The sequence below is a fragment of the Microcebus murinus genome, chromosome 9 (assembly GCF_040939455.1).
Source record: "Microcebus murinus isolate Inina chromosome 9, M.murinus_Inina_mat1.0, whole genome shotgun sequence".
In the NCBI taxonomy this organism is placed as follows: Eukaryota; Metazoa; Chordata; class Mammalia; order Primates; family Cheirogaleidae; genus Microcebus; species Microcebus murinus.
The window spans coordinates 71944847-71971836 of NC_134112.1; the positions used below are offsets into that span (position 1 = coordinate 71944847).

At 38.4% G+C, this 26990-nt stretch overlaps 1 protein-coding gene across 1 annotated transcript in view; it reads right to left on the minus strand.

Annotated features, from left to right (window-relative positions):
- Window positions 1–12327: 12327 nt before the first annotated feature.
- CTTNBP2 (cortactin binding protein 2) overlaps window positions 12328–26990 on the minus strand; it is a 147817-nt gene continuing 133154 nt past the window's right edge. Inside the window, 7 exon segments of the mRNA XM_012761095.3 lie at window positions 12328–13356; window positions 13358–13582; window positions 19014–19115; window positions 20397–20529; window positions 22066–22129; window positions 25117–25299; window positions 25616–25821. Coding sequence (XP_012616549.3) covers window positions 13249–13356; window positions 13358–13582; window positions 19014–19115; window positions 20397–20529; window positions 22066–22129; window positions 25117–25299; window positions 25616–25821 — 1021 coding nt within the window. The 3' untranslated portion in view covers window positions 12328–13248.

A 26990-nucleotide genomic window follows, 5' to 3' on the forward strand; every position in this document is an offset into this window, starting at 1 on the left:
GACTAAGGTTATTTGTGGTTAATCTGGCTAGTTGTCTGTCAATTTTGTTTATCTTTTGAAAGAATCAACTTTTTGTTTCATTGATATATATATACTTATACATATATATATACACACACACACACACACAAACAGGGATAGTTGGATTAGGGTTAGGGTATATACAAACAGGGATAGTTTGGGTTAGGGTATATATATATATATATATATATATATATATATATATATATATATATAGTTGTTGTTTCCATTTGATTCTGCTTTAAGCTTTGTTATTTATTTTCTTTTGCTGGCTTTGGGTTTGCTTTGTTCTTTTTTTGGTTCCTTGAGATGTGACATGAGGTGGCTAATTTATGATCTTTCTGTCTTTTTGATGTTGGTATTTGAAGCTATGAACTTTCCCCTTAGGGTTGCTTTTATTGTGGCCCATTAATTTTTAAACTTTTGTCCCCTTTGTCATTCAGTTCAAGGAATCTTTTGATTTCCTTCTTAATTTTATCATTGACCCAAGGATCATTCAGCAGCAGGTTATTTAATTTCCATGACTCTGTATATATTTGAGTGTTTCTCTTGAAATTGATTTCTAGTTTTGTTCTACTGTGGTCTAAGAGTATACACGGTATGATTTCAATTATTTTGAATTTGCTGAGACTTGCTTTCTGGCCTAAAACATGATCAATCTTGGAAAACGTCCCATGTGCTGATGAGAAAAAAGTGTATATTCAGTAGATTCTGGGTGGAATGTTCTGTAAATATCTGTTAGATCCACTTGTTCTAGAGTCCTGTTTAAGTCTAGTTTTCTCTATTTTCTGCTTTGATGATCTGTTCAGTCAGTGGAGTGATGAAGTTTCCAACTATTAAGATACTACTGCTTATTTCTTAGATCTAGAAGAATTTAGTTTATGAAACTGGGAGCTCTTGTGTTAGGTGCATATATATTTAGGATTGTTATGTCTTCTTGTTGAATCGTTCCCTTTACTATTATATATTGACCATCTTTGCCTTTTTTTTTTAACCATTGTTGATTTAAAGTCTTTTTATTTGACATGAATGGCTACACCTGCTTGCTTTTGGTTTCCATTTGCATGCAATGTTTTTTTTCCATCCCATTACCTAAGTCTGTGTGAATCCTTGTGGTTTAGATGTGTTTTTTTGGAGATGACAAATATTTGGGTTATATTTTTCATCAATTCAGCCTGTCTTTTAAGAGGGCCAGACTGTTCACATTGAGTGTTAGTATTGATATGTGAGATGCTCTTCTGTTCACCACGTTGGATAACACTTTGTTTTATTTGCCCTCTTGTGCTATTGTTTTATGAGAGCTGTGAGCTATAACTTTTGGCTGTTTTTACACTGGTTGGTATCTATTGTGCTGTTGCATGTATAATGCACTTTTAAGCATTTCATGTAGGGCAGGTCTAGTAGTAACAAAGTCCCTTAGTGTTTGCTTGTCTGGGAAAGACTTTATTTCTCCTTCATTTATGAAACTTCTTATAGCAGGATGCAAAATTCTTGCCTGGAGTTATTCCTTTTAAGGAACCTAAAAATAGGACCCTGTTCTTTTCTGGCCTGTAAGGTTTCTCATAAGAAGTCTGCTCTTTGTCTGATGGGTTTTCCTTTGTAAGTTACTTGATGTTTTCACTGCACAGCTCATAGGAGATCCTCCTTAATGTTGACTTTAGTCAGACCAATGACTATATGCCTTGGTGATTCCCTTTTTGCAATGAATCTCTGATATGCCCCCTGAGCTTCTTGTATCTGGATGTCTAAATCTCTAGCAAAAGCAGGGCAGTTTCCTTGATTATTCCCTCAAATAGCTTTTCCAGGCCTTGTGCTTTTTCTTCTTCATCCTCAAGGGTGCCTATGATTCTTATATTTTGCCATTTTACATATGCTTTATTTCTTGTAGACTTTGTTCATTTCTCTTTCTTATTTGTTCTTTGTTTTTTACTGACTGGGTTAATTTGAAAGAGTTGTCTTCAAACTCTGAAATTCTTTCTTCTGCTTGGTCTAATCTATTCTTAAAACTTAACACTGTGTTTTGTATTTCACTGAATAAATTTTTCATTTCCAGAAGTTATATTTGTTTTTGTTTTTTTTAAAATATATCTATCTCTTTAATAAATTTTTAATTCATTCCCTGAATTGGTCTTCTGGTTTCTTTGAGTGGTTTTTGTTTTTCTCTTGGATTTCATTGAGCTTCCTTACAATCTATAATTAATTTTTTTTTTTTTTTTTGAGACAGTCTTGCTCTGTCACTCTGGGTAGAGTGCAGTGGCATCATCATAGCTCACTGCAGCCTCAAACTTCTGGGCTCAAGCAATCCTCCTGCCTCAGCCTCCAAGAGTGCTAGGATTACAGGCATGAGGCACCACGTCCAATAGCCCATATTTAAAATTTTTTGTTATTTCAGGTTTTTTATTTTGGTTAGGATCCATTGAAAGAGAGCTGGTATACTCATTTGCAGATGTCCTTCCACTCTGATTTTTCATACTGCCAGAGTTCCTGTGCTAATTCCTTATCTGGAGCTGCTATCATGTCTGGTTTTTGGATGTTGTTTTGTTTAGATGAGGCTTTTTTTCCTCCCTCACTCTTAATGATGTATCTATAGCATATGTTGGGTAAAGACCTTTGCTTGTGGGTGCTCTGATGGAGGTCTAGATTCTGGATGGAAACCTTGGTTATAGATATCCTTAGTGTAGTTGTTTTCTCACTTGTTAGTTATTTGTAGGCTTTAGTGTTGGTGAGCTATGTATGTGGGCAGATTCCATGTCTCTTGTTGACAAGGGAAAATGGAGGTCTTTGAAATCCTTTTCTTTTTTCCCAGCCCTGTGATCTTATTGACAGTGCGAATTATATTGGGATGCCCAGTTTAATCTCTGAGAGGGTAGGTGGTGCTTGTGGGTAAGAGCCAGCCATGCCTTGTGTGATTGAATCAGTACATGCTGTAACGGGCTGTATAAATTGTCCTCCCTGACTGTAGGTGGCACCTGCAGGAAAGAACCAGCTACAGTGGTATTTTCTTGGGGCCTGTTACTGGCTCTAGTTGATCAGAAGAAACACTCAGATGCCCCCCAGGCATCCTCAAACTATGGCCCACGGGCCACATGGCGGCCGCCTAGCACATTTATCCGGCCCTCCAGGTGTTTTGGCCGCTGCTGCCTGCTTAGAAGCGGACTCGTCCCGGGCCCACAGTGTACACTATCCAACGGTCTGAAGGACAGTGAACTGACCACCTGTTTAAAAATTTTGAGGACCCCTGCCCCAGGCAGTGGGTAGGGACCTGGAGCTTCCAAGGGACTCCTTATTTTCCACCACAGCTGAAGTGGGTAGAGAAGTGAGGCTGGACAGGGCTGTGTCAGGCAAGCCTGCATTCAGGTTCTACAAAGGCTAAGAGCTATCTCAGCAGGTGTTGAGAGTCCATTCCCAGGCCACTGGGAAAAGCCACCTGGAAGGGCCGGAGTGGTCCCACCAAGCCAGAAAGTCTGCTTATGGGGGAGGGACCATATAGGATTCACAGATTGGCTGTCAGAAGTATATTTTGCTCTTCTCCTCCTTCCTTGCTCCACAGATCTCCTTCCAGTGTCTGGCCACAAGCAGCAGTCCAAACTAGCTGAGCTCACAGGCAATGGTACCATGGGCTGGGAACTTCCCTTCCCAGGATCTTGCCCCAGACTGAAAGCGCAGCTTTCCTTTGTGGGAAAGGGGTGCTTCGTGATTGTACAGTGCAGGAACCACACATTGTGCTTTCCTCTCGGTTCTGTCCACATGGGCTCCCTTCCTTCCTGAGATTAGTTCTCCAATCTTCCCTCCGTGCCCTGGGGCAGCACGATTGAGTCCTGGGAAGTGCAGGGTCTGGCCTGTCCTCATGTCTCCCAACTGTAATCCCTGGTCATGCTGGGGAGAAGCTTGCTCATCTCAAGTCGCCAATGGAGTGCCGAAGCAGGTTTGATATCCCTCCACTTTGGAATGTGCCCTGTTCTGCTGGAGCAGCCAGATGATAAGCAGCACCAGGAAGGGCTGGAGAGCAGGGAGCTCACAGTCCGAGATCCCCTTGGTCTACTGCAGGTCCTTAAGTAGAAAGGTGTGAGCCCCACTCTCTGTGGAAGCCTTGATGTGGTGGGCATGCCAACAGAGGGGAAGCAGTCGCTCTTGAAAACCCCTGCTCAGTCATAACTTGTGGCACCCAAGCCACTTGGCAGCAGTGAGCAGGGGGTGGGAGGGAGAGGAAAAGAGTCTGAATGGAGGAGAGCTGGCACTCTGGTCCCCTTTGTTCCTCTCCCTTGAAGGCAGCCTGCCCAGAATGTCCAAGCTCTAGGGGTCACACAGACCCCCCATGACCCTTCAGCCCCCCCTGTAGCCACTGCAGTCTGAGCAGGAGTCGGGCAATGTTTGTGTGGGGACCAGTGACATGAAAACCAAAGGAGGGCTGAAGCTCCCTGGGGAGGTCAAGGGCACGTACTAGGTGGAGAAAGCAGTATGGCGCCCACTTTCTCAGCTCTTGTCTGTGTCTAGGGGGAGTGACCCTGAGGGGGCTGGCAGCCTAGTTCTTTGTTTACAAGAAGCTGCCAGTTCAATGGTAGCAACAGCTTTTGGGCTTGTGAGGGTAGAGAAAGCTATGCAGCAGCTCAGGAGTCTACTGACTACCAGAGTTGCGAGGGCAGGAGAAATAAAACCCTCACCTACCCTTTCCACAGGACTCCAAATTTCTTGGCAGTTTATCTCTGCTGAAATCTCACTCCTCATTCTGCTCTGAAACTTCTTCCCATAGAATTTCTGTTAGGTTCTGACACTTTTTCCTCAGAATTATACCTGAGGTATGATTTTTTTTTTTTTTCCATCTAAAGCTTTTCCTTCTTTCTGAGATGGTCTGGTAATTTATTTCTCTAGTCAGCCATCTTGCCTCTCTTTGCAGATATAGAATTCTTAGGTTGACAGTGTTTTTCTTTCCACACTTTAGAAATATCACTTTTTTTTAATGCAATATATTTTCTGTCAAGTCTGTGGTGGTTTTTATCTGGGTCTGTAATACGCCTTTTTTTCCCTCTGGCTACTTTTAAGATTTTATCACTTAGTACTTCCTAGTTCAGGCAGTTATCCTAATTAAAAATCCATGCCCTAGGAATGTTCAGCTAGCATTCCAAAGAAAAATGCAGAGGCGGCTCCACAAGTACTTCTCTTTCTTTATCAGTGATTGACATTAGAGATTTTGTTACCTAGTGTGATGTCAGAAATGAGTTTTCATTGGCTGGGCATGGTGCTTCATGCCTGTAATCCCAGCTCTTTGGGAGGCTGAGGCAGGAGGATTGCTTGAGGCCAGGAGTTCAAGACCAGCCTAGACAACATAGTGAGACCCTATCTCCCCCTAGAAATATATATATATAAAATAAATGAGTTTTCATGGATGAAATTAGTGACTTGACAGTCAGCTTAATGGAAGTTAGAAATGTGATTTTGTTAGTTAAATGTTCAAGTTCTGTAGCCTGGCTATAATATTTTGAAGATAGTCTTGATGGAGAATAGAGTGTAAGCGTCAACAAAACCCAAGTAACTTCTGTAAGGGAAAAGGGGCTAGGTGGGCATGAAAAAAAAGAAGGTAAGAAAGGAAAATCAAAGAGTTGGGGAACCCCAAAGCCCAAAACATTAGGGGGTGATTAGGAATCATGGTTCAAAAGAGAAGCTTAATACATGGATGCTGGCCATTGGCCAGAGAGAAATGTCATGCAAGAGGCTGTATTTGGGTGTTCAGGAACCCTGATGAACACAGTGTTTGCTAGCTGCCCACACTTTTCACAGTGCCAGTGCTATTTATTTTTTTTTTTTTTTGCACTTCTATTATCAACTTCATAAAATGTGACTCCAGTAGTTCTAGAAGCCTACATGGAAGACATATTGGTGGTGGTGGTGATAATGGAGGAGGAGGATGAGGGTGAGGGTTCTCACAACTTTACTTGAGAGGAACTTGAACTGAGCTGGTGTTCCTGGTTAGCCTGGGATATTACCATTATATCATCATCATATTTTTTATAGTTTTTGTCAATTTATGTATTATAGTATTCGTATATAGTAATAACTGGGTATTGGTGGTAAAAAGAAATGAGTAAGGCATGAATGGACTTTGTCTTCAAATAGCTGATAGAGTACCACCTGTTTGGTTGATATTTGGTACATTATTTTTTCCCCACAAAGTTCCCATTCTGAGCTAGGGATTAGCTGGATGAAATATCTCTTTACCAAAACTGTAATCTTCAGCCTGTGCTTCTTTCTTTCTCTTGTTCACTTTTCTAACTTTTGGCCCATGTTTCCCCCTTGGCTTTGTTTCTCCCACTTTCTGTTCCAGGAGGTTGTTGGTTCACTGCCCTTCTCCCAACCGGATGCACCTGGGGCATCACCTGATGTTAAGGGCCCTGTTTCCTTGATCATATCTGAGTTCTTCCCTCTAACTAAATGTAGAGATTCTGATTCCATTTCCTCAGCATTGGTGTAGGGAAAAAAAGTCTGGACTATTTGGGGTACCTGATGAATTATAGAAGCAAATATTTCTGGAGTTAGAAGTTACCTAAGTTTCAGATAGAAAATCCAGGGCCAGGAAAGTTAAGTGTCAGACAGTCAATGACACAGATCATTCAAGGGCGGAACAGGGGTTTTATTACTTCAATTCCCGTGCTCTAGTTACCACGCCACAGATACAATATGTCATATTTTAATAAGACAAATCAGAAATAAGAGAAGGATAGGGTGGCAGGAATGTCTCTTCCCCTTGCTCAAATTACACCACACAGGTGCTACATATTACACTAGTTCTGATTTTATTACTCATAGGGTCAATCTTGAAAATTCCAGGGTAAGGTAAATTGTCAGAAAAGTCTGAATAGCAAACTGGTTTGACAAAACCAGGTGCATCCCAACAGGATGATTTTAATTAAAATTTTGATTTTAATTTTAATTATTCTGATTTTAATTAAAAAAATATATTTTGGTGGAAATATATTTGGATTTAAACAATCCTTGAAGGATTTGTTAGGAAGAAAATAGATCATTGATTGTTTAGACCCCTTGGCACAGAGGCCTAGAAATCAAACGATTTTGGTCAGTTTGTTTTTTCTTCCTAAAGAGAATGAAAGGCCCCAAATTAATGGTTGGTCACCAGGGAGAGACTTAATTCAGCTCAAACAGCAATTTGAATATCTGTGTGCTGTTTCCAGTTCAGAGGACCAAGTAGATATGCCAGAAAATTCTGGATTAAAAGAGAAATCATGGCTGGGTACGGTGGCTCACGCCTGTAATCCTAGCACTCTGGGAGGCCGAGGCGGGTGGATTGCTCAAGGTCAGGAGTTCAAAACCAGCCTGAGCAAGAGTAAGACCCCGTCTCTACTAAAAATAGGAAAAAATTAATTGGCCAACTAAAAATATATAGAAAAAATTAGATAGGCATGGTGGCACATGCCTATATTCCCAGCTACTTACTTGGAAAGCTGAGGCAGTAGGATTGCTTGAGCCCAGCAGTTTCAGGTTGCTGTGAGTTAGGCTGACTCCAGGGCACTCTAGCCTGGGAAACAGAGTGAGACTCTGTCTCAAAAAAAAATAAAAGAGAAATCATATGTTTAAAGGGCTTGTTGATGTCTTTAAAAAAATTTTTTTTTTTCTGCTTGGATTTTCATTAGGATTGCTTTGAATCTGCAGATTTTGGGATTTTCAAGAATATAATATGTTCTTATTAACTATAGTCACCATGCTTTACAATGTGTGTCTTAAATTTATTCCTCCTGTTTAACTAAAATTTTGTATCATTTGATCAGCATCTTCCCAATCTACTGTTCATTCTACTGTCAACTTCAAGTTCATCTTTTTTAGATTCTACCATATAAGTGAGATCATGTGGTATTTGTCTTTCTCTGCCTGGCTTACTTGCCATAATGTCTTCCAGGTTCATCGATGTGGTCGTAAATGACAGGATTTCCTTCATTTTAAGACTGAATAGTATCTTGTTTATATATATGTGTGTGTGTATATACATATATATATGTGTGTATACACACACATATATTTTCTTCATTCATCTGTTGATGGACACTTAAGTTGATTCCACACCTTAGATATTCTGAAGATGCTGCAGTGAGGACAGGGGTACAGGTATCTCTTCAGTAGTATCATGATTTCATTTCCTTTGGGTATATATGAGGTAGTAAGATTGCTGATCACATGGTAGTTCTATTTTTAATTTTTAAAAGAAATCTCCATACTGTTCTGCATCATGGCTGTACTCATTCACATTGCTGCCAGCAGTGTGCAAGGATTCCCTTTTCTCCACATTTCCCCCCACACTTACCTTCTGCTTTTTTGATAATAGCCATTCTAACGGGTGTGAGATAATATCTCATTGTGGTTTTAATTCACATTTCCCTGATGAGTACTGATGTTGAGTGTCTTTTCAAGTATGTTTTGGCCTTTTGTATGTCGTCTTTTTAAGAAATGTCTATTCAGGTCTTTAGCCCATTTTTAAATGTTGTGGTTCTCTTGCTATTGAGTTGAGTTCCTTATGTATTTTGATACTAACTCCTTATCAAATGTGTGTGGATTACAAAGATTTTCTTTTATTCTATAAGTTATTTCTTCACTCTGTTGTTTCCTTTGCTGTGTAGAAGCTTTTAAGTTTAATGTAATCGCATTTTTCTAGTTTTCCATAAGAACAGTTGCCAGTGCTGTTTCCCATGGCCCCTACCTACCTCGACCCCTTTCATCCTTCTGGCATCAGAGGGGATGTGTTAGGTCCTTGTAGAGCCGCCTTTGAATCATCAGGCCCTAAAGTAATCCTTCCTTCATAATCTTCCCCCAGTGCTCTCTAGCACGTCACCCTACTGACTTCCCTTAAAGAACATACACGATGGGAAATTATCTTGCTTTATTTGCTTCATTTATTCATGGTCTCAGCATAATAAGGTGTAAGTTCCCAGGTAGGAGGTGCCTGGCATGTCCCAGTGCTTTATTCTCAGCTCTTAGCACAATATTACCTTAATGAATAAATAAGGTTTGAAGCCACTCTGGACAGACGTGAGCATTTGAATTAGCTCAGGAGAAATACGTTCTTGATTTCCTTAAATATAACCTGAATAACTTTTATGGCATGTTTAGCTGATACTCTTTTTTTTTTTTTTTTTTTTGAGACAGAGTCTCACTTTGTTGTCCAGGCTAGAGTGAGTGCCGTGGCGTCAGCCTAGCTCACAGCAACCTCCAACTCCTGGGCTCAAGCGATCCTTCTGCCTCAGCCTCCCGAGTAGCTAGGACTACAGGCATGCGCCACCATGCCCGGCTAATTTTTTATATATATATCAGTTGGCCAATTAATTTCTTTCTATTTATAGTAGAGACGGGGTCTCGCTCTTGCTCAGGCTGGTTTTGAACTCCTGACCTTGAGCAATCCGCCCGCCTCGGCCTCCCAAGAGCTAGGATTACAGGCGTGAGCCACAGCGCCCGGCCTGATACTCTTTTTTAAGGTATCAGAATGTACAGGAACCACTGTCAGGATTTCTGATTTTCCATTGTTTTTATTCTTGGAAAGTAGAAAAATATTTTAATTTTTTCCATGAGGACATTGAAGCCGGGAGATGGTAGGTGCCATCTTAGATAACTTTGTGGCCAGAGCCTAAGCTCATGACTTCTGATGTTTGGGTGTTGTCTTCACTAATAAAGACAGGCTAGAATATGGTATGGAACTCTGCATATTTCTTCTCAGTTTATTTTCCATAATTTGTTCTCTAAACACTCAACAGGCATCTTTGTCCACCATGAAGCATGTTTATTCATGGCCAAAATCAGACTAATAGAGGGTGTCTACTCACCAAGTTATTCCTTTGACACATGTAGTATGTTCTCTGAGAAAAATTATCTTGCAAAGAAATGAGACAGAATTTAGAAAGCAGCATATAACTTCAGAAAGTAAGGCTTCTACAATAGTGGCATAGTTGTTTGGAACAGATGTCTAAATAAAGCCATGCCTAGGGCAACTAACTCAAATTTAATTTTCATTAAGGATTAACTGCATGGAAAAAAATATTATAGTTGTGAAAAATTGACCTTGTCTATCAAAATTGGCTTCTTTTACTAACTGGCTTTTATAATGTCTGTTTATTCTTTTATATAAGCAACTGCAAAATGTATTCATCTATTTTGGAGAAATCCATATTTCAGCTAAAACAATTAGAAATTGCTAATGTGTTTCATGGTTATTAATTTTCACTTAGACATGTCTATCATTGTTTCATACACACATGGTTTAAAATTTGAGGCTCATAATGTAGCTGCCAGTATTTGTGAATTATTATAATTTGAAAAGATGTTGGAATGCTGCAAATTTTTTTTAAAAATTTCTCTGATTTTTATTCTTTTTTCTACTAACTTTGGGCTTAGTTATTTTTCTAGTTCCTCAAGGTGTGACATGTAGGTTATTTGGGACCTTTTTTTTTTTTTAACATAGGCATTCATTGCTATAAACTTTCTCCTCTTAGAACTGCTTTTGCTGCATCCCATAGGTTTTGGTATGCTGTGTTTTCATCTTTGAAGATATTTTTTAAGTTGTCTTTTAATTTCTTCATCGACCCATTGGTTACTCAGGAGCATGTTGTTTAATTTACATGCATTTATGAATTTTCTGAAATTTCTCGTTATTGATTTCTAGTTTCAAACCATTGTGGTCAGAAAAGATATTTGATGTGATTTCAATCCTCTTGATGACCTATCCTGGAAAATGTTCCGTGTGTGCTTGAGGATGCATATCCCTGCTGCTGGATGAAATGTTCTATGTATGTGTGTTAAGTCCATTTGGTCTAAAGTGTAGTTTAAGTCCAATATTTCCTTACCGATTTTGCCTGGATGATCTGCCCTTTGTTGAAAGTAGGATATTGAAGTCCCCTACCATTATTGTCTCTCTCTCTCCCCCCTCAGATCTATTAATAATTTGCTTTATATAGAATGCCACAAAAAGTTCTGAGATGTTGATTCACTACTTATTTTAGGAATGAATGAGGCAAGTAGGAAAGATTTACTGTGTTATCTCATTTAATGTGCATAAGTAGCCTGTACGGTCGTTGTAATCCTTTATCTTACTGAGGAAACTGAGTCAAATAGATTAAGGTGCCTCACGCCCCACAGTAAATAAATGGCAGTGCTTAATTTGGCCCCAAGGCTGTTTACCACTGAAGACTATATTAACTTCAATGCAGCCTAACTGCCCCCATTAGGTTCCATTATATAGTACTGACTTTCAAAGATTTTGACCATGACCCAGAGTTACACTTTACATCACATGTACACACATTCCTACGTGCATATAATGGAAACAAAAGCTGTGCAAACAGTTCTTTTATTGACTGGAACAACTCTGACATCTTCTAGTCTGTTTTTAAAAAATGCTAGTTCTGTCTTACCAAATTGATATAATGACCCATTAGTAGGTCTCTACCTGTGTTACAAATGCCTTCTTTAGATATCTTGCAGTCTGCCATCCAATTATCAAAAGCCCACACATTGAATGTTACTGACAAAGCTTCACGGATCATTTACTACAGGTCACTTTAATGTATTCCAAATTTGGTTTTGTTTTCTCACCTTTGGTCCTTGTGCACTTTAATGGGATTTTATCTTCAGAGAAGCTGCTAATATAAAAGTGTCTTATCACTAACAAATCAAATTGGATATAATCTAAGCCAGGTGTACATGGCAGGAGAAAAACACCTTACAGCCATCTGAATCTGGGTATGTTGGTCTTTCAATTTTGAGAGCATTCTGTTTTATTCCTAAGATTAGTGTCTTTTTGCGAAAACACTTGAGAGTATCAACTACTACCAGGATACCCAGAATTTGAGTCTGGCTCAAGAGTTACTATGTTCTTTTTCCCACGGTCCCTCTCTCCTACCCACAGGCTCTGTCCCCTGCTCTAGCCCTCCCATGTATACGTCCCTACATGTGAGGTTGGAGCTGTACATCTCTAGGATTCTGTACATAAGAGATGAAGAATGCTGACAAGAGTTGGAATTGAGTTCTTCCTTGAGAGAAAGGCCTTCCTCTACTTTATAACATGTGAAATAATTTTTACTACACATTAAGATACTTGCAGACATTTTTGTAAATTTTAATATTTATGCAAGTGTTTACTTCAACATAAATGATCATTCTGGAAAAATGGGCTTTCAGTATCCTTAGATGAGTAAATGAATACTTTTTTGGTATTTATGAAAAAAAGGTGTTTTATTCAATTACCACCTAATTCCTAGAGCTCCATTTGAATGTTTAAACCAACTATCTAACATTGCTAATAAGGGTGAGTCTGTGAACAGCTAGTGCAATACGAACATGGATGACAGGTTTTGGAAACACTTTCATAATGGTCTGTTGCACAGATTAACTACAGAGAGGTATAGGTAGAAAGTACAGCAAAATGATGTCACTAAATCACTATTTTATTTGGTGTCAAAGCATCTTAACTGAATTGCGTAAGTAATTTCATCAGTAATTTTGGAAGACACACTTCTAAAAATATCAATTTTATTAGTTATGCTACTAGAAATAATATTGAAGAGGGAATTAACTTTGAATTTATTGAAGCATTTATACAGGTATTTTTAAATATCCACTTAAGTACAAAACTTTTGTAAGAAAGATAACACTTTTATTGCATTATAATTTCATTTTTTACAGGACTCATAATGCAAACTCATAAGCATAAATATATACATGATGCAACCAAATGGCAATGTAACCACTAAAAGATTTAAAATGTAAAACTAGAATTTAACAGGCAAAATACTTAATATGGCTTTTAATGGAAAATAACTGTTTAGAAATGATTTATTATTGCCCCATTCTAGTCATTCCCCATCAAATGAACATAAAATTATGATCTCCATTTTAAAATGGAAAATGTTATCTAAGCCAATGTTGTGTACACATTTTATAACATGTAGTATGCAATATGATTTGTGGACATCTTTAAATATACATTTGTACATATATACATATACAGTACACAGACAGTTCTGATTGATTACCCCTGAACATGTTGATTAAAACTATTACAACTTTTTTTCTATTATAAAACTACTTGAAAAGTTGGCATAACTTCTTGGTATTGAAGTTCAATCCTACAGAATTAAAAAAAAAATAAAGCAACAAAAATGTTGGTTATAAATACATTCTTTACAAAAAATTGAATAGTGGTCCCGCACTCATACTTTATATTACAGTGAAAACATTTTATTCATTTAAAGGAATTGGTATGTTGTTGTCCTTGGTTTCTGTGTGACACACACGGAAGTTAATAGTGAGAATATCGTAGGCAGGCCTATTAAGTTTTTCTATGTGTTTGTTCATTTTTGTGTAAGTTCCAATTCTCTTCTTTTGAGTTGTTGTTGATTTCTATTTGCCTTGTATTACTGCTGCTGCTGCTTCTTTTGGTGTTCTGGGAACACTGGGTGACTTTACTTCTAGGAACAGGAAGAAAAGATTTAACTCTTGAAACACCCGGCTCAGTCTTTGATTTATTGTTGCTGCATTCGGTAGTTTGGTGGCTGCTGAGGGGACTGACCTCCTGTGAGAAAAGAGAAACCAAACACGTTTATCACATTGGCCACTGTTACCAACTTCTGTTATCAGCCCCAACTCTTCCTCCTTCCTATCTGTGAGCAAACACACAGGAGTTTCTCCCTCAACCAGGATTTCATGAGAAATAAGACCTACTGCTTGATTTTCATTATGGCCCTTCCTGGTATTACAAAACTCCTAAATACGGTAGGCAGTGAATCAAGTGCTAAGGAGTGTGAGACCTCCTTCCCAACAGGAACGTCATGAAATCCTGGGCACAAGGAGAGCCCCAAGTTGGACTAGTTCAACTAACTCTCTGTAGGCAGCTCTACACATAAACTATGTCACCTTGGATGAGTCACCTAGCTTTTCTGCTTCCCACTTTTAGATATTTAAAATGGAAAAAAAAAAAAGGACTCAACATATTTTTTGAGCATTTGCTATAAGATAAGCACGGTTCTAGTTGCCTGCCATATAGGAGAACATTATCTGAGACACAACGCTGCTCTGGAGAAGCTTACATTCCAGTGAGTGAAGGCTCCCGCCTAGGATTAGGTAGGCTCAAGATCTTCTGTACTTGCTAACTGCATCTTCTCATTTTTCTAGTGTTTCAGAACTCTTATGAACACCTGGACCATCTCTCCCATTTTGTCAATGAGGAATCATAGGCTGGGACAAGACCTCAGGTCTCCTGACTTTTACTCAAGGTATTTTCCACTATATTGTATTAAATCCTGCAAACTGACAAACATGAGATTTTGCCTAAAACTAGGCGAAATACTTATTATGGCTTTAATGGAAAGTAACAGTTTCACTTTGGTTGGCAGTTGCATTCTCCTGGGGTTCTTCATACAACAGTGGTTGTCATCCATGGCCACAACATTGGAATCACATGGGAAACTTTAAAAACCATTGATTTGGCCTTATCCCCAGAGATTCAGATTAAGTTGTTCTGGGGTGTGGCGCAGACATAGGGTTTTTAAAAATCTCCTACATGCAGCCAAAGTTGACAACCCCTAGCTTAACTCCACACTAGCCTTTTTCTCCATTGATCTATTAAGTGGTGGTATTGCTCTTAGCCGTCTTGGGCAGGAGATCTCAGTTATCTTTAACACTACTTCTATCTCCCCCACCTAATCCAATGTTGCCTGCAAAATGGGCAGAAGAATGATGGCTGTGTTGGTGCAAAGGAGAGGGGATCATTTATAATCCTCATTAACTGCAGAACTGATCCCAAATTCCTAAGCATGCCTCAGTGGTGAGATAGCTGTGCAACTCTAGCATACGTTTGGCTAGAAGTTTCAATGCCTTTATTTTTCTCAAACATCAAGTATGTAATGAATGAGGAATAAAGAGGACAAATACAGGGTCCTGAACACACGCATTGGCAGGGAAGTTTAGCTTAAGAAGACAACAGCTTTCTGACAAAAGTTTACTTTTTCCTGTGCTTCCTGCATGCCTTTGGTCCTTGTTTCATGATTCCCTAAAGAGTAAACTACAGATGGTCAGGACACACATATCCTAGCGGGTCCTTGTCACCTCCATTTGTACTTTATAGTAGGTGAAGGGTGAATTATTTTGTAGAAAGTTTATGCTGTCAAGTTACCAGAAATAGAATGTGAAATTAGTTATGATGAGTCGGTTAGTCATATGCTAAGCCATAACTAGAAAACAAAGTACAGACACCATAATCCATTTCTCATAAGAAATTACTTTTTAAGTCTATAAAATGAGACTTTAGCCATGGCCTAATAAGGCCAATTTCAACTTGTAATCTGGTCTAAAATACTGGCAAATTCCACAAATGTACATAGTATTCAATTCAGAAAGCCTGGCATGTTCTAAAATAATAAGGATAACATCTAGTTGGCATACAGAATTTATGGGGGTGGGTTAATTTAACTATAAATAATTTTGCCTTTGTTACTGAACTCCCTCTGGCAAATCCACAGGGTTAGTGCCAAGGCCCAGAGGGAGGCAATGAGACACACAGGGTAGTCTGTCCCTTTGCAACGTGAAGGCAATTCATGATTTGAGGAAGATGGGCAGGAAATGCCCACATGAAATGTGCCAAGAAGCACTCACAACAGCAAAAAATGTGGTTGGGGTGTCGAGGCTGCACATAGATGGAGTGAGGAGGTATGATGAGAACATGGAGCATCACTTGGGCTTAGTGTGGGCCACAGCAATTATAGAGCAAGTGACTGAAGCAAGAAAAAGTGATATTCCTGACACCCTGGAGGCCAAGCACAGGTTTCGAGGTATCTTCTCCAAAGCTAAGATGTACTAGAATTTCAGAGTAGGAGAGTTAAGAGTGTTTAATGCTTTGTGGGCTAAAATTCAAAAGCCCTCTGTATTAAAAAGTAACTATTGATGTTGCATGTTAAATTCAAAGAAAAACTCTCATTTGTATAGAAAGGCACTGTGCTAGGTACATTGTAATTACTTAGCTTTAAAGAATTGTTAGAATCAGTGCAAATCATTCATTAGCATCTACCAGAAGCTAGAAGGACACCGTAATACCTCTAGGTGGGAATGTAGGGAGCAGAAAGAAAAGGAGAGTGTAGGGAAGATGGAATTGGAGGTAGGTGTAAAGATGGATGCGGGTGATAATTTTCTAGGAAGGGTGAAGAGACAGACATTGGGAGGTGCACGGTGTGGGAATAGTAAATTGTATGTAACAACATACATGTAAAACAAATTATATGAAGGTGTATCAATCCTTCTAAAGATTCACTTGGAAAGAAAGATGTGGGAGGAGAGTGAGGAGGATAGATCAGAGTTATGTTTTAGAGCAGTGAATCTCAGCCCCATAGGGAGCTTTAAAACACCCAGTGTTTTAAACTAGGCTATACCTCAGACTATTTACATTAGATTCCCTAGGGCCAGAGCCCACACTGGGGATTTAAAAAAAAATCCTCAAGTAGATTTCATCATGCAACCAAAGAGAAGAACTTTTGCTTTAGGGGGATTAATGCATTCACATAAAAGGAAAAAGTATTGATTAGTATTTGTTTTTTCTATTAATGATTTAAGTATTATATATAGTGTTTTGATTTAGAAGGCTGGCTAACATGCCCCTTGATTAATAACCCCATTATGTTCCCTTACTGTTAGAATTGTAAAAAGTTATATTGTGGCAAGTGCTGATAAAGACGATAATTTACTCATTTTTGTTTTTTAATGGATAATGGTGGTTGCAAGGTCCCTCTCTGATGGAAGCACAGCCAGCCTTCTGGCCCCAAGGAGAAACTGATTTCACAGTAACCCTGAGAGTTCTTACCTTTAAAGGGAGTTACTTCCTGATAACAGAAGAAAGTAAGCATTTAACCAAGAAATGCCAGTTGAGTAATCAGAAGGATAGAAAAGGCATGAGCCTGCCAAGCTTCAGAAGGCTGCCAAAGGAGTGCCATTCTGCCCTCTGCTGGCAGATCCTGAGAAAAACACCTAGCTACAGGAGAAGAGTCCTTCCAAGTGTCTTCAGAGGACAAAGAGCAGGAGGCAGCTGTCCTAGCCCCACATCAAATTGCACATTTAAAAAATCACATAGTTCTTTGGTAAGAGCCAAGATTGTATAAAATGGCACACTTTTTAAAGATCTCTATTAAAACAAAGCTGCCAGAGCTTATCTGCCCTTCAGTACTATTTTTTGTGGACAGTACCTTATTAAATAGTAGCAACCCAATCTGGTCATGAGGTAGAGATACCAAAATATTTTTCCATTAGACATTTAAACAGCAGCCAGTCTTTACCAGTCAAGAGGTGGCTCACTGTACCTCATGCCAGACCCTCCTGGCTCCTTCCACTGACCATGTTCTGCAGGAATCCTAAATGCTTGGGTCCCGCAGGCCCCAGAAATGTGCTCTGGCCTCCAAGCAACCACAGCTCAGGACAAGCCATCAGACGCAGGCAATGAGTCAAGGATTCAGGGACAGCCCCTGAACAAAGTATTTTCTGACCAGAACGTTCTGCGGTGACCCAAGGTCACTTCCTTAAGTCATCTTCCTTTAAATGCTTTCCAGATTTTGCTAGGCTTATAAACTGTTCCCACTTGGGAAGGGGGTGTTGGGAGTGAGCTTGAAGGCATGCTCTTCTTCCCAGGGCATCAAGTTATGGAATTTGTATTAGGGATCCCAGCCCTGAGAACCCCCACCAGCTTCCTCCAGCTCACGTAGCTGTACGTGCAGCCAGGACCGAAACCTCACAAAGCAGTGGGGAAGCAGGGCCCAGGGCTGCCAGGTGATCAGATAGGAGTAAGAGCTCAATAGTCTCAGCATGCTCGTTTTATAATCCTGTTCTCTGCACCCCACCCACACACAGGTCTTTGTAAGCCACCCTGGGAGTAGATGAGAACAGGATGTGAAGGGCAATCAATCGACATGGCTAGTGAACAAACCACACATGACTAAGTGCCTCTATGAAATCTGTATGCTCACAAAATAATGGGTAAGAAGTTATTTTATTGTTTCTGTTCACCCAAGAATGCCATGCTGTGCCATCTCTTGCTATTTATTAACCAATCCATAATGGTGCAGCACTGCAGTCAGGGAAGCTATTTCAAGAGGTTAATGAAGTCTATTGGAATCCTGGCTCTTCTGTTTGCCTTTCAGACTTGTTTTAAAGGAAAGTCTCTAACTGAAACGTAATGCCTGTTATGGCAAGTTCGGAAACTAAAATGAAGTTTGTGGGTTGGGTTTTTTTTTTTAGCATGTAAAAGATCTTTATGTTACCACTCAGCCCTTTGCTGTAATTACCCCCATTTTCCAAAGTACAAAAATGGAATAACCAATACAACAGAAGTTGCATTACAGTTAGTATTCCCTTATCCACGGTTTTGTTTTCTGCGATTTCAGTTTAAAAATATTAAATGGAAAATTCCAGAAACATTTCATAAGTTTTAAATTGTGGACCATTCTAAGTGGCATCATGAGATTCTGTCTGACCTGAGAAATGACTCATCCCTTTGTTCAACTTATATCTATGCTACCTGCCTGTTAGTCATTTAGGAGCCCTCTTAGTTATCAAAACATAGTATATAGGGTTTGGTACTATTCTTTGTTTTGGGCATCTATTGGAGGGGCTTAGAACATATCCCCTAAGGATAAGGGGGGACTACTGTATTTCCAGTTTTGGCATACGAGAATGAAAACAAATAGAGATCTTCTCAAAAGACACCCAAAATTTTGGAGTAAAATATTAGGCATCCACTAGAAGGAAAAAAGGGAAATGCTTTTCTATGTCATTCTTCTAAGATATTATTAATACCTAAACAGCAATTTTTCTAATCCTGATTAAGCAATGAATACTTTTACCTTTATCCTATTTCTCATTTCCTGGCTCTGGTTTAAAAATAACTTTGTGATTCACTCTGAAAGTTTGGTGAAGTCGATTCTATAACAATCCTCCCTGTCCCATTTTGGAGAGAAAGGGGCACTTACCTTTTGTGACACTGGCATTCTTGGATTATTCACAGTTGCTGAAAAGGCAGGGTTGTTTCCTGAACTATCAAACGTCCTTAAATCATCCCTGGAATCAGCAATCTGGAAAATGTACATTTGTCAAGTCATGTCTGCACAGCTAAATGTCGCGGTGCAGAACCTACAACAGAAGCGTTATCCTCGACCCTCAAATCCTGAGCTGTTCACATGAAAGTTTTGAAGCCTTCCTATAAACCTGACAGCAAATACAAGAGAAATAGCCTCTAAGGGAAAATAATCTCTTTAAAACCACTTCGGTACGAGCGTCGACTATAGTCGACAGCCAGGACATGACTTTTCTAATTTTTCATTTATCAAAATAAAATTGTGAACATTTAAAAATAACATAATTAAAACATATATGTTACCTATTCTGACTTACATTACAAGTAAAGCTGCCTATAAAGTAAAACAAGCTTTCCTCATCACACAAGAGCAAAACAGATTCATTGTCAATGCACAACACAAACTATCGTGCCGGCTGTGGGCAAGGTTTCACGGCCGGTGAGCGCCGTACTGAAGTGGTTAAAACAGCCAGAAGAGGACCATAAGAACTCTATAGCAAAAAAGTCACTTGGCAAGTAAAGAAAGGATATAAAATATGCAAAATTTTAATCATTACCTTTTCAGTGGATAAGTATACAATTCGTTTCCAGCAGGGTTAGATAAGATGGTCAATTCTCTTTTGTCCTAGAAATTATTACTATCCAAATGTAATAGTTGAAGCTTTCAGGGGAAACTGAGCAAGTTATATAACGACCTTACATTTCCTTTCAGATAAGAGGCATTTATCAAGGAAGCTTGGTGAAACTTGCTGCAGGTATCAGCATGCCAAAACAGGTTCAACTTGATGTTGCTTATACTTTGAAATTTTGGGTCACTGGTTTCCATATTTGGATCTCAAATTTCACAGCTTAAATACTATAATGGATATGTATTACACAGGTCAATTCTCTTTCTTATTTGTAAAGAAAGTTGTTGTTGCTGTCTGAAAATGCTTGTTGTAATTCTCTCTTACTGACAGATGACTTACATGCCAAAGTTAGGAATACGACAAGGAAAAAAGTCTGAGGAAACTCAAATTTAGGTTTATATAAAAAGCTGCTTAAATGTATTGGTGAGATTTGTGCCAGCACAATTAACATACAAGTTTAACTTCAGGTCTTTTAAAAGAGTTTAGAAAAGCAAGCTTTACTAAATAAAGCTCCCTTATTGTATAAATACTATGTAGAAGAAAATGGCTTTTTAAAGCAATGTGAGGGATGGTTTGATTATGTGGCTCCAAAAAGTCTCTGTGCCATTGGGCAAAGCCATTTGATGCCCCCACTCATTTGTACTGCTCACCTTGCTTATATCGGATTCCGATTTGCTGGAGCACATACTCTGTAGTTCCTTGACGAGATCTGCTTCATCATCCGAACCCAGAGAGAGTCTCGGATCCAAATTCAACATCAATGATAAATCATTCTCTAAAGACCTAACACAAAGTTCAGAGAAAAGTTTTTCAAAGTGAGAGCAATTCCCAATATGGAAATCTAGACACTGTGCCTTTTTTGGGATTTGGTGTGGGGTAGGGAAAAAGTTTTTAATATCCTTTTATGTATTTCATAAATGTCATTTAATGCAACAACCCACTGCCATAGCTGAATGATTCGAATGCTAAGGTGAGAAATCTCCATGGGATTTTGATAACTCCCACTCAAAATTCTTAATAGGATAAAATTTTATTTCACAAAGAAATCCACTTTCACTTACAAGATTCCAATCTCCTTATTCTTCACTTTTCTTCTTTCTCCAAGGACAGATAAAACTAAGATGCTACACATTGTGGTATGGGGAACAGTGTGATATAATGGAACAAATTTCAAACTGGGCTGTACCATGTGCTAACAATATGGCCATGGGTGTCAGGTTTCCTTTTTATTTTTTTCTCCTAACACCTCTGTTCCTGGGTTCCCTTCTCTGTAAAGAATCCTTACATCTATATCATAGGGTTATTGGCAAAGTGATGCGAGCTATTGTATATAACAGATCTAGCAGTGGGCCTGGCAGAAAGTAGTTTCCTTTCTCTCTTCACCCTCCCCTCTTCCATAATGTTATGAACCAAGGTCCTGGATCCTAAATGTTACCTGCTAAGTGACAGGGCACACAATTTTGGGGGGTATAAGGGGGACCTATACCTATTTACAAACTGCCCAAACGTTTCTATTCTTTTTTTTTTTTTGAGACAGAGTCTCACTTTGTTGCCCAGGCTAGAGTGAGTGCCATGGCATCAGCCTAGCTCACAGCAACCTCAAACTCCTGGGCTCAAGCAATCCTCAGCCTCCCGAGTTGCTGGGACTACAGGCATGCACCACCATGCCCGGCTAATTTTTTCTATATATATTAGTTGGCCAATTAATTTCTTTCTATTTATAGTAGAAATGGGGCCTCGCTCAGGCTGGTTTCGAACTCCTGACCTCAAGCAATCCGCCTGCCTCGGCCTTCCAGAGTGCTCGGATTACAGGTGTAAGCCACCGTGCCTGGCCAATGTTTCTATTCTTTAACAAAAAAATTCATAAGCTGAAATAATCAATTTCCCAGGAACAGCATACGAAAATAAATGAAATTATCACTGTAAACCTTTAGCACTTAAAAATAAGTCATGCTATTTAGATGATTTTTTCCACAAATTTATAGAAAGAGGTCTAAAAGTTTATTGATATAGGATTTTACCATATCTTTATGTCAAATGCATTATACTTGATTTAAAAAATGAAGCCTATAATATTTCTAGCCTTACTCCATAAAGCAAAATAGGTTTTATATTAAGTTATGTTAAGCTAAGGGAATTTTTTTATAGATGTCATTCATTTATTAGATTTCTGTTTAATACTAGCATTTGAATGATATCAGTTACTCTTAATCATTACACAAACTAATAATGAGAACACAGAACATTTAAAATAGTGATTGAAGTTACTTGATTTATCTTTACTGTCTGCTATGAGTTAAATGTGAAAGGCGAACTTACTTTTGTTTTGACAGAGAAGCATTCTTGTTACAATTCAGCTGTGATATAGTCTTATTTTTTATACCTGTGAAAGAAAATTTGTAATCATTTTCCATAGAGTGGGTCATTGTCCCTGAGCATCTTGAACTCTATTTAAAAGAAACAGACTATGGATTCTGCAGCACTTTCATACTGTTCTTGGAGTAATATCCCCAGGGTATTGAGTCTGGCCACAGCTATTGTGGGAGCCTCAGGGAATAACCAGCTCCCTCTCATGCATTTATGATGGAACTCAGTACCACTCACAGCACCTGAGGCTCAACTGAGGAATCCAGATCTTTGCTTTTGGCAACAGTTTCTCATTAGTCAAGTCCCTATTTCCTTAGGCCGTTGTTCCCAAAGAGGAGTTTCACACCTGCCTTTTGGTAATCTCCCCTTCTCTACTACCTTTGCTTCCTTCTAACATCACTACACAATCAAGTGTGGTTTTTGATGTGTGGGCCTATTAATGGGCGTGGGGCATTAGCCATGCTCTGTAGAAATTGAACATAGCTTTGCATTATACAGAAAAGAGAATATAAATTGTATACAAAGTTATGGAATTTAAAAACTATTGCAAATCATACCAATGTTTTACACATTGTAGATTATGACCCATTTTTTAAAGAACAGAATAGAAAATAGCCTGTATTGCTTGTCATAAACATACTGACTTGTATCAGTTTACACACCGATGCACAGGTGTGTGTGTACCGGTCATGATGTAAAATGTATTTCTCACTATGGGTTATGGACAAGGTTTGAAAAACTCGGTTATAAACCATTTCTACAACACTCCACATTTGGTAAATGCATTAACACATTTAGTTGCTTCTCAGTGAATTCTAAAATTGTATTGATATTGCTGGCACAAATTTTCTTTAAAGAATGTTTTTAAATAGTAAATTGAATATATCCTCATTAAAAGGTGATCAAAAACCACCATGTAAGTTTCTTTACCCATGTTTCTGTTGCTATTGTCTGGAAGCACTGACTAGTGGCTTTCCACTAATTACTATAGATGCACAGCCCTGGGCCTGGCAACCACAGCATCAGCCTTGCTGTTTGAGGTCAGGAAAGGAATGGGCTGTGTCTTTACGAAATTTTATGAGCTTCCACAGTAATCTGCATACAAAGGGATTCCAGTTTTAGTATATTTTTTTTAGCAATGTCAAAAAACAAAAGCAACCTGAACATTGATGGTTTTTAACTATGGACTGATGAATGACATATTTTATAAAAATAGCTTTATATTTTATAAATCTCTTTGTTGAAGTCAGTGTAGGTTCTTATAGCATAGCTTTATTAATCTTTCAATGAGGTTTTTTGTTTCAAAGAATATTTGACATTCTAAAGAAATTAAAATCATTTATATTTCAACTTTTTATATTTAGCATAGTGTAGTTTTCTAACTTAGACTTATTTCCATAATATTGCTTTAAATTCATATTCATTCTGTTTGTCAACTCTAAAGCATATACTGGCAACACTTACTGTTTAGGTAATTATTTAGCTCAAGAAAGCTGGTCCTAAACTCTACAGAAATTCTAACAACCTTGCAAACGATACAGCAAAGAGCCCTGACGGATGTCCAGTTATCTGAGTGCCACAGGATTAGGTGGCATGGACTAAACAAAACAGCACTGAACTTGCAAGAAACAAAAACACAGATTGCAGAACCCTGTGTTTCCAGGAGAGGTGATTTGGAGGAGCTGGCCAAGGGGTTCTGATCCTGAGTTCTGTTATCTGCAAATGGAGATCATCATCATCACCTTAGAGCTCTGTTGTACACTGAAAGGGCTCAGAGCAAGTGAAAAGTATAACCTTGCTAGAGAAAGTCATCTGGGGAGTCCTTATACTGTATTCGGGGACTGAAGTCCAATGATTCCTACTCCCTGAATCAAATACTCTAACTTTGGGAAGTAATGACAAGCTCTTGAGATCAAAACATATTGTATTATCAATATATAACACTTATCTTTAAAAAAGTATAAGGAAACTTTTTGTTCAGTTGACTCTCTAATCACTAAAAAAAAAAGGGGGGGGTGGGTCACAACTTGCTATCATGCACTTAGAGTAATTAGAGAACCCTAGCATATATTAATATAATACAAACAAGTATGAAAATCTATTCATGACTGAAAGCAATTTTTTAAGAAATAAGGTTTTATGCATTATTTTACCTGGAAACCCCACTGTTGTAAAGTTGGCACAAAATTTCACAAAACAAATACTTTGAGGGGGAAGGCAAATGAATTATATACATCAGACATCTGCAATACACATGAGATGAAGACATCTTTTTATCCAAATTTGGATTTCCTTTGGGAAGGACCACATTTATAATTTGTATAATTGCTGGTTATCCTATTATAAATGCCAAAAAAGCATAAGTCTAACATCAGGGATAGATGTGTTATATTTTCTTTGTTAAAAATGAAAACTTATACATTTCTTTTTCATATGTGATGTCCCATCATACGGAATCTGCAATGAGTTATTAGAATGTGAACTCTGAAGGCAGGGCTTTTTTTCCTCCCTGCTGTTTTCACTGCTCTATCTCCAGTGCCTAGAATAGAACCTGGCACATGGTACATGCCATATATGAAAAAGAGATAACGTAAAACTGACTCACTCGTAAAGGCCTTACGTGGATATCAAATGTGTCTCTACACATATTTTTAAAACTGTATAATAAGGTTGGTTTTGGAACAACACATAAAAGTAGAGCGATTAGGCCCGAATGTAATGATTTTATTATATGAATTTTATTCTAGATACCAGGAAAAACAAGTTAATAAAAAGCAAGTGACCATTCACAAGATAAATTTTGGAATTCTAGTATAAAAATGGTATTTTTCAGGTAAGGGGCTCCAGAATATTTTTGGAAATGTAGCTACTATATAGTATGTTTATTCCATGAAAATGCACATTGAGTTACTTAGGACTGTGTTTTGCTGAATGGGCAGTGATACAAATCAAAGCACATGGGGAGTGCCCACCTCCCCCCAAGCTGCAAGCCCACTCCCTTACCTTCGTTGCTCAGGTCTGGCTTATTCCACGTGGGGGAAGAGAAACGGCCGGATTTCCTGCGAGGACTGGTGTTCACCTTTCTCCAGGCACCATTCTCTTTCTTCTTGCTACAACTGTTATAATTTGAAACCAGGGATAAAGGAAAACTTCCTCCTTTGAAATCAGCTGTATGCTGGTCAAGCTCTGAAACAATACAAATCACGGCAGTAACAACGCAGTTTCATAGAGTAAAGCAAATATATTTCCAAGATATGGATGCTTCAAAATCATGGAACTGCTTAATTACCAAAGCCAGGGTTTTATGAATCAGCACAAACTTTACTTGGAGGTCTGGAATTTAAACATGAGCCAATAATTAAAACCAGTTCTGGCGCAATGTTGCGAAATGTACGTTAATTTCTCTAGTTACAGAGAGAGAAAAGAATGCTTTCTTTAAAACAAATTCCAAGGAGTATTATATAAGGGTGTGAATTTCCTCTCCTCCCTGAAACCCTCATACCTGCTCTGGGGAGGGGACAGCCATGTAGCACAGCTTTATTAAGCAAGATGCTGAGAGCAGCTTTAACCACAGCCTGCTGTCCTTGGCTAGGGTGTTTTTTAGTAGTTGTCTGCCCAAAGCCAGGCTGTCTCTTCACAGAGGCTCTTGACAATATTGCTTCCTGAACTCTGGGTGCGATGACTGCGTTCCACAGCTTAGACATCCACCTAGCAAGGGAGGGGCAGATTCATCAGTTAAGAGCAGGCCTCTCAATAATTATACACAACTCTACAAAAGGATAGGTCTGAAGAGCATGGGTAAAAAAAATACAAGCATTGCTATGGATGTACTACCTTTCTCAGGTAGTTTTAGAATAAGTGAAAATCTCCAATACCAAAGTAGTTTGCATTTGCCTCAAAGATACAACGTGATTTCAAATGAAACTGTTGACATGTCTCTTTCATGGTATTAACCAGAAATCTATAAATCTAATAAATGAATGACAAAGTTTTCTTGGCTTAATATAAAGCCTATTTTGCTTTTATTGAATAAGGCTAGAAATATCTTAAGCTTAATTTTTTTTAATCAAGCTTAATGCATTTGACAAAGATATGGAAAAATTCTGTATTTATGAACTTTTAGACAGTCATTAGATGATTTATTCCACAAATTTATAGAAATATAGCATGACTGAATGCTTGTGTGTTTGCTAAGTGAGTGAATCATGAATAAATAAATACATGGAAAGGAAGGTAAAGTTAAAGACTGAAGAAGTCCGGAAAAAATACAATTTCCTAAAAGTCTGTGTCCAAATAGCTTAAACTGACTTACCACATTTCCTTAATAAGGTACACATCTACTGTATTTTGATATTTCTGAAATTGGGATACATTATAATCACTGGCAAACTAAATATGCCTGCCCCAAGGCAAGGGCTCATTGTTGTACGTGGGTGAGCTGAGTCCTACAGAGAGAATAAGGTCAACCAACTATCAACTCAGGTGGACTCCTTGCATTAATGGCCCTAAACAGTGGGAGTTTAGCCCAAATTTGGAACACTTAATGACAATTAAAATTCCTTCAAAAAAGATTAGCTTTGTTGCAGTATTTGAAAAGTTATGTAATTAATGGCTGTAGAACTAAAACTATATTTCCCAGGACAGGAAAATTTTCAAAGATAATAGATATTGGCACAAAACTTAATCATTCTCATTCAAGAAAAAAAAATGAAACTATAATAGGAAATAGAGACAAAATTCTGGTATTATACAACATGAGTCAAAATTATAGTTATTCATAAAAGTGCTAAAGGTGTAAAGATAATCGGCTTTGACAAAAAACAGCTCCTTGACATGGCTTTTGGGATGTTGTTCTCCGTGGCATTTCTGCACATCTT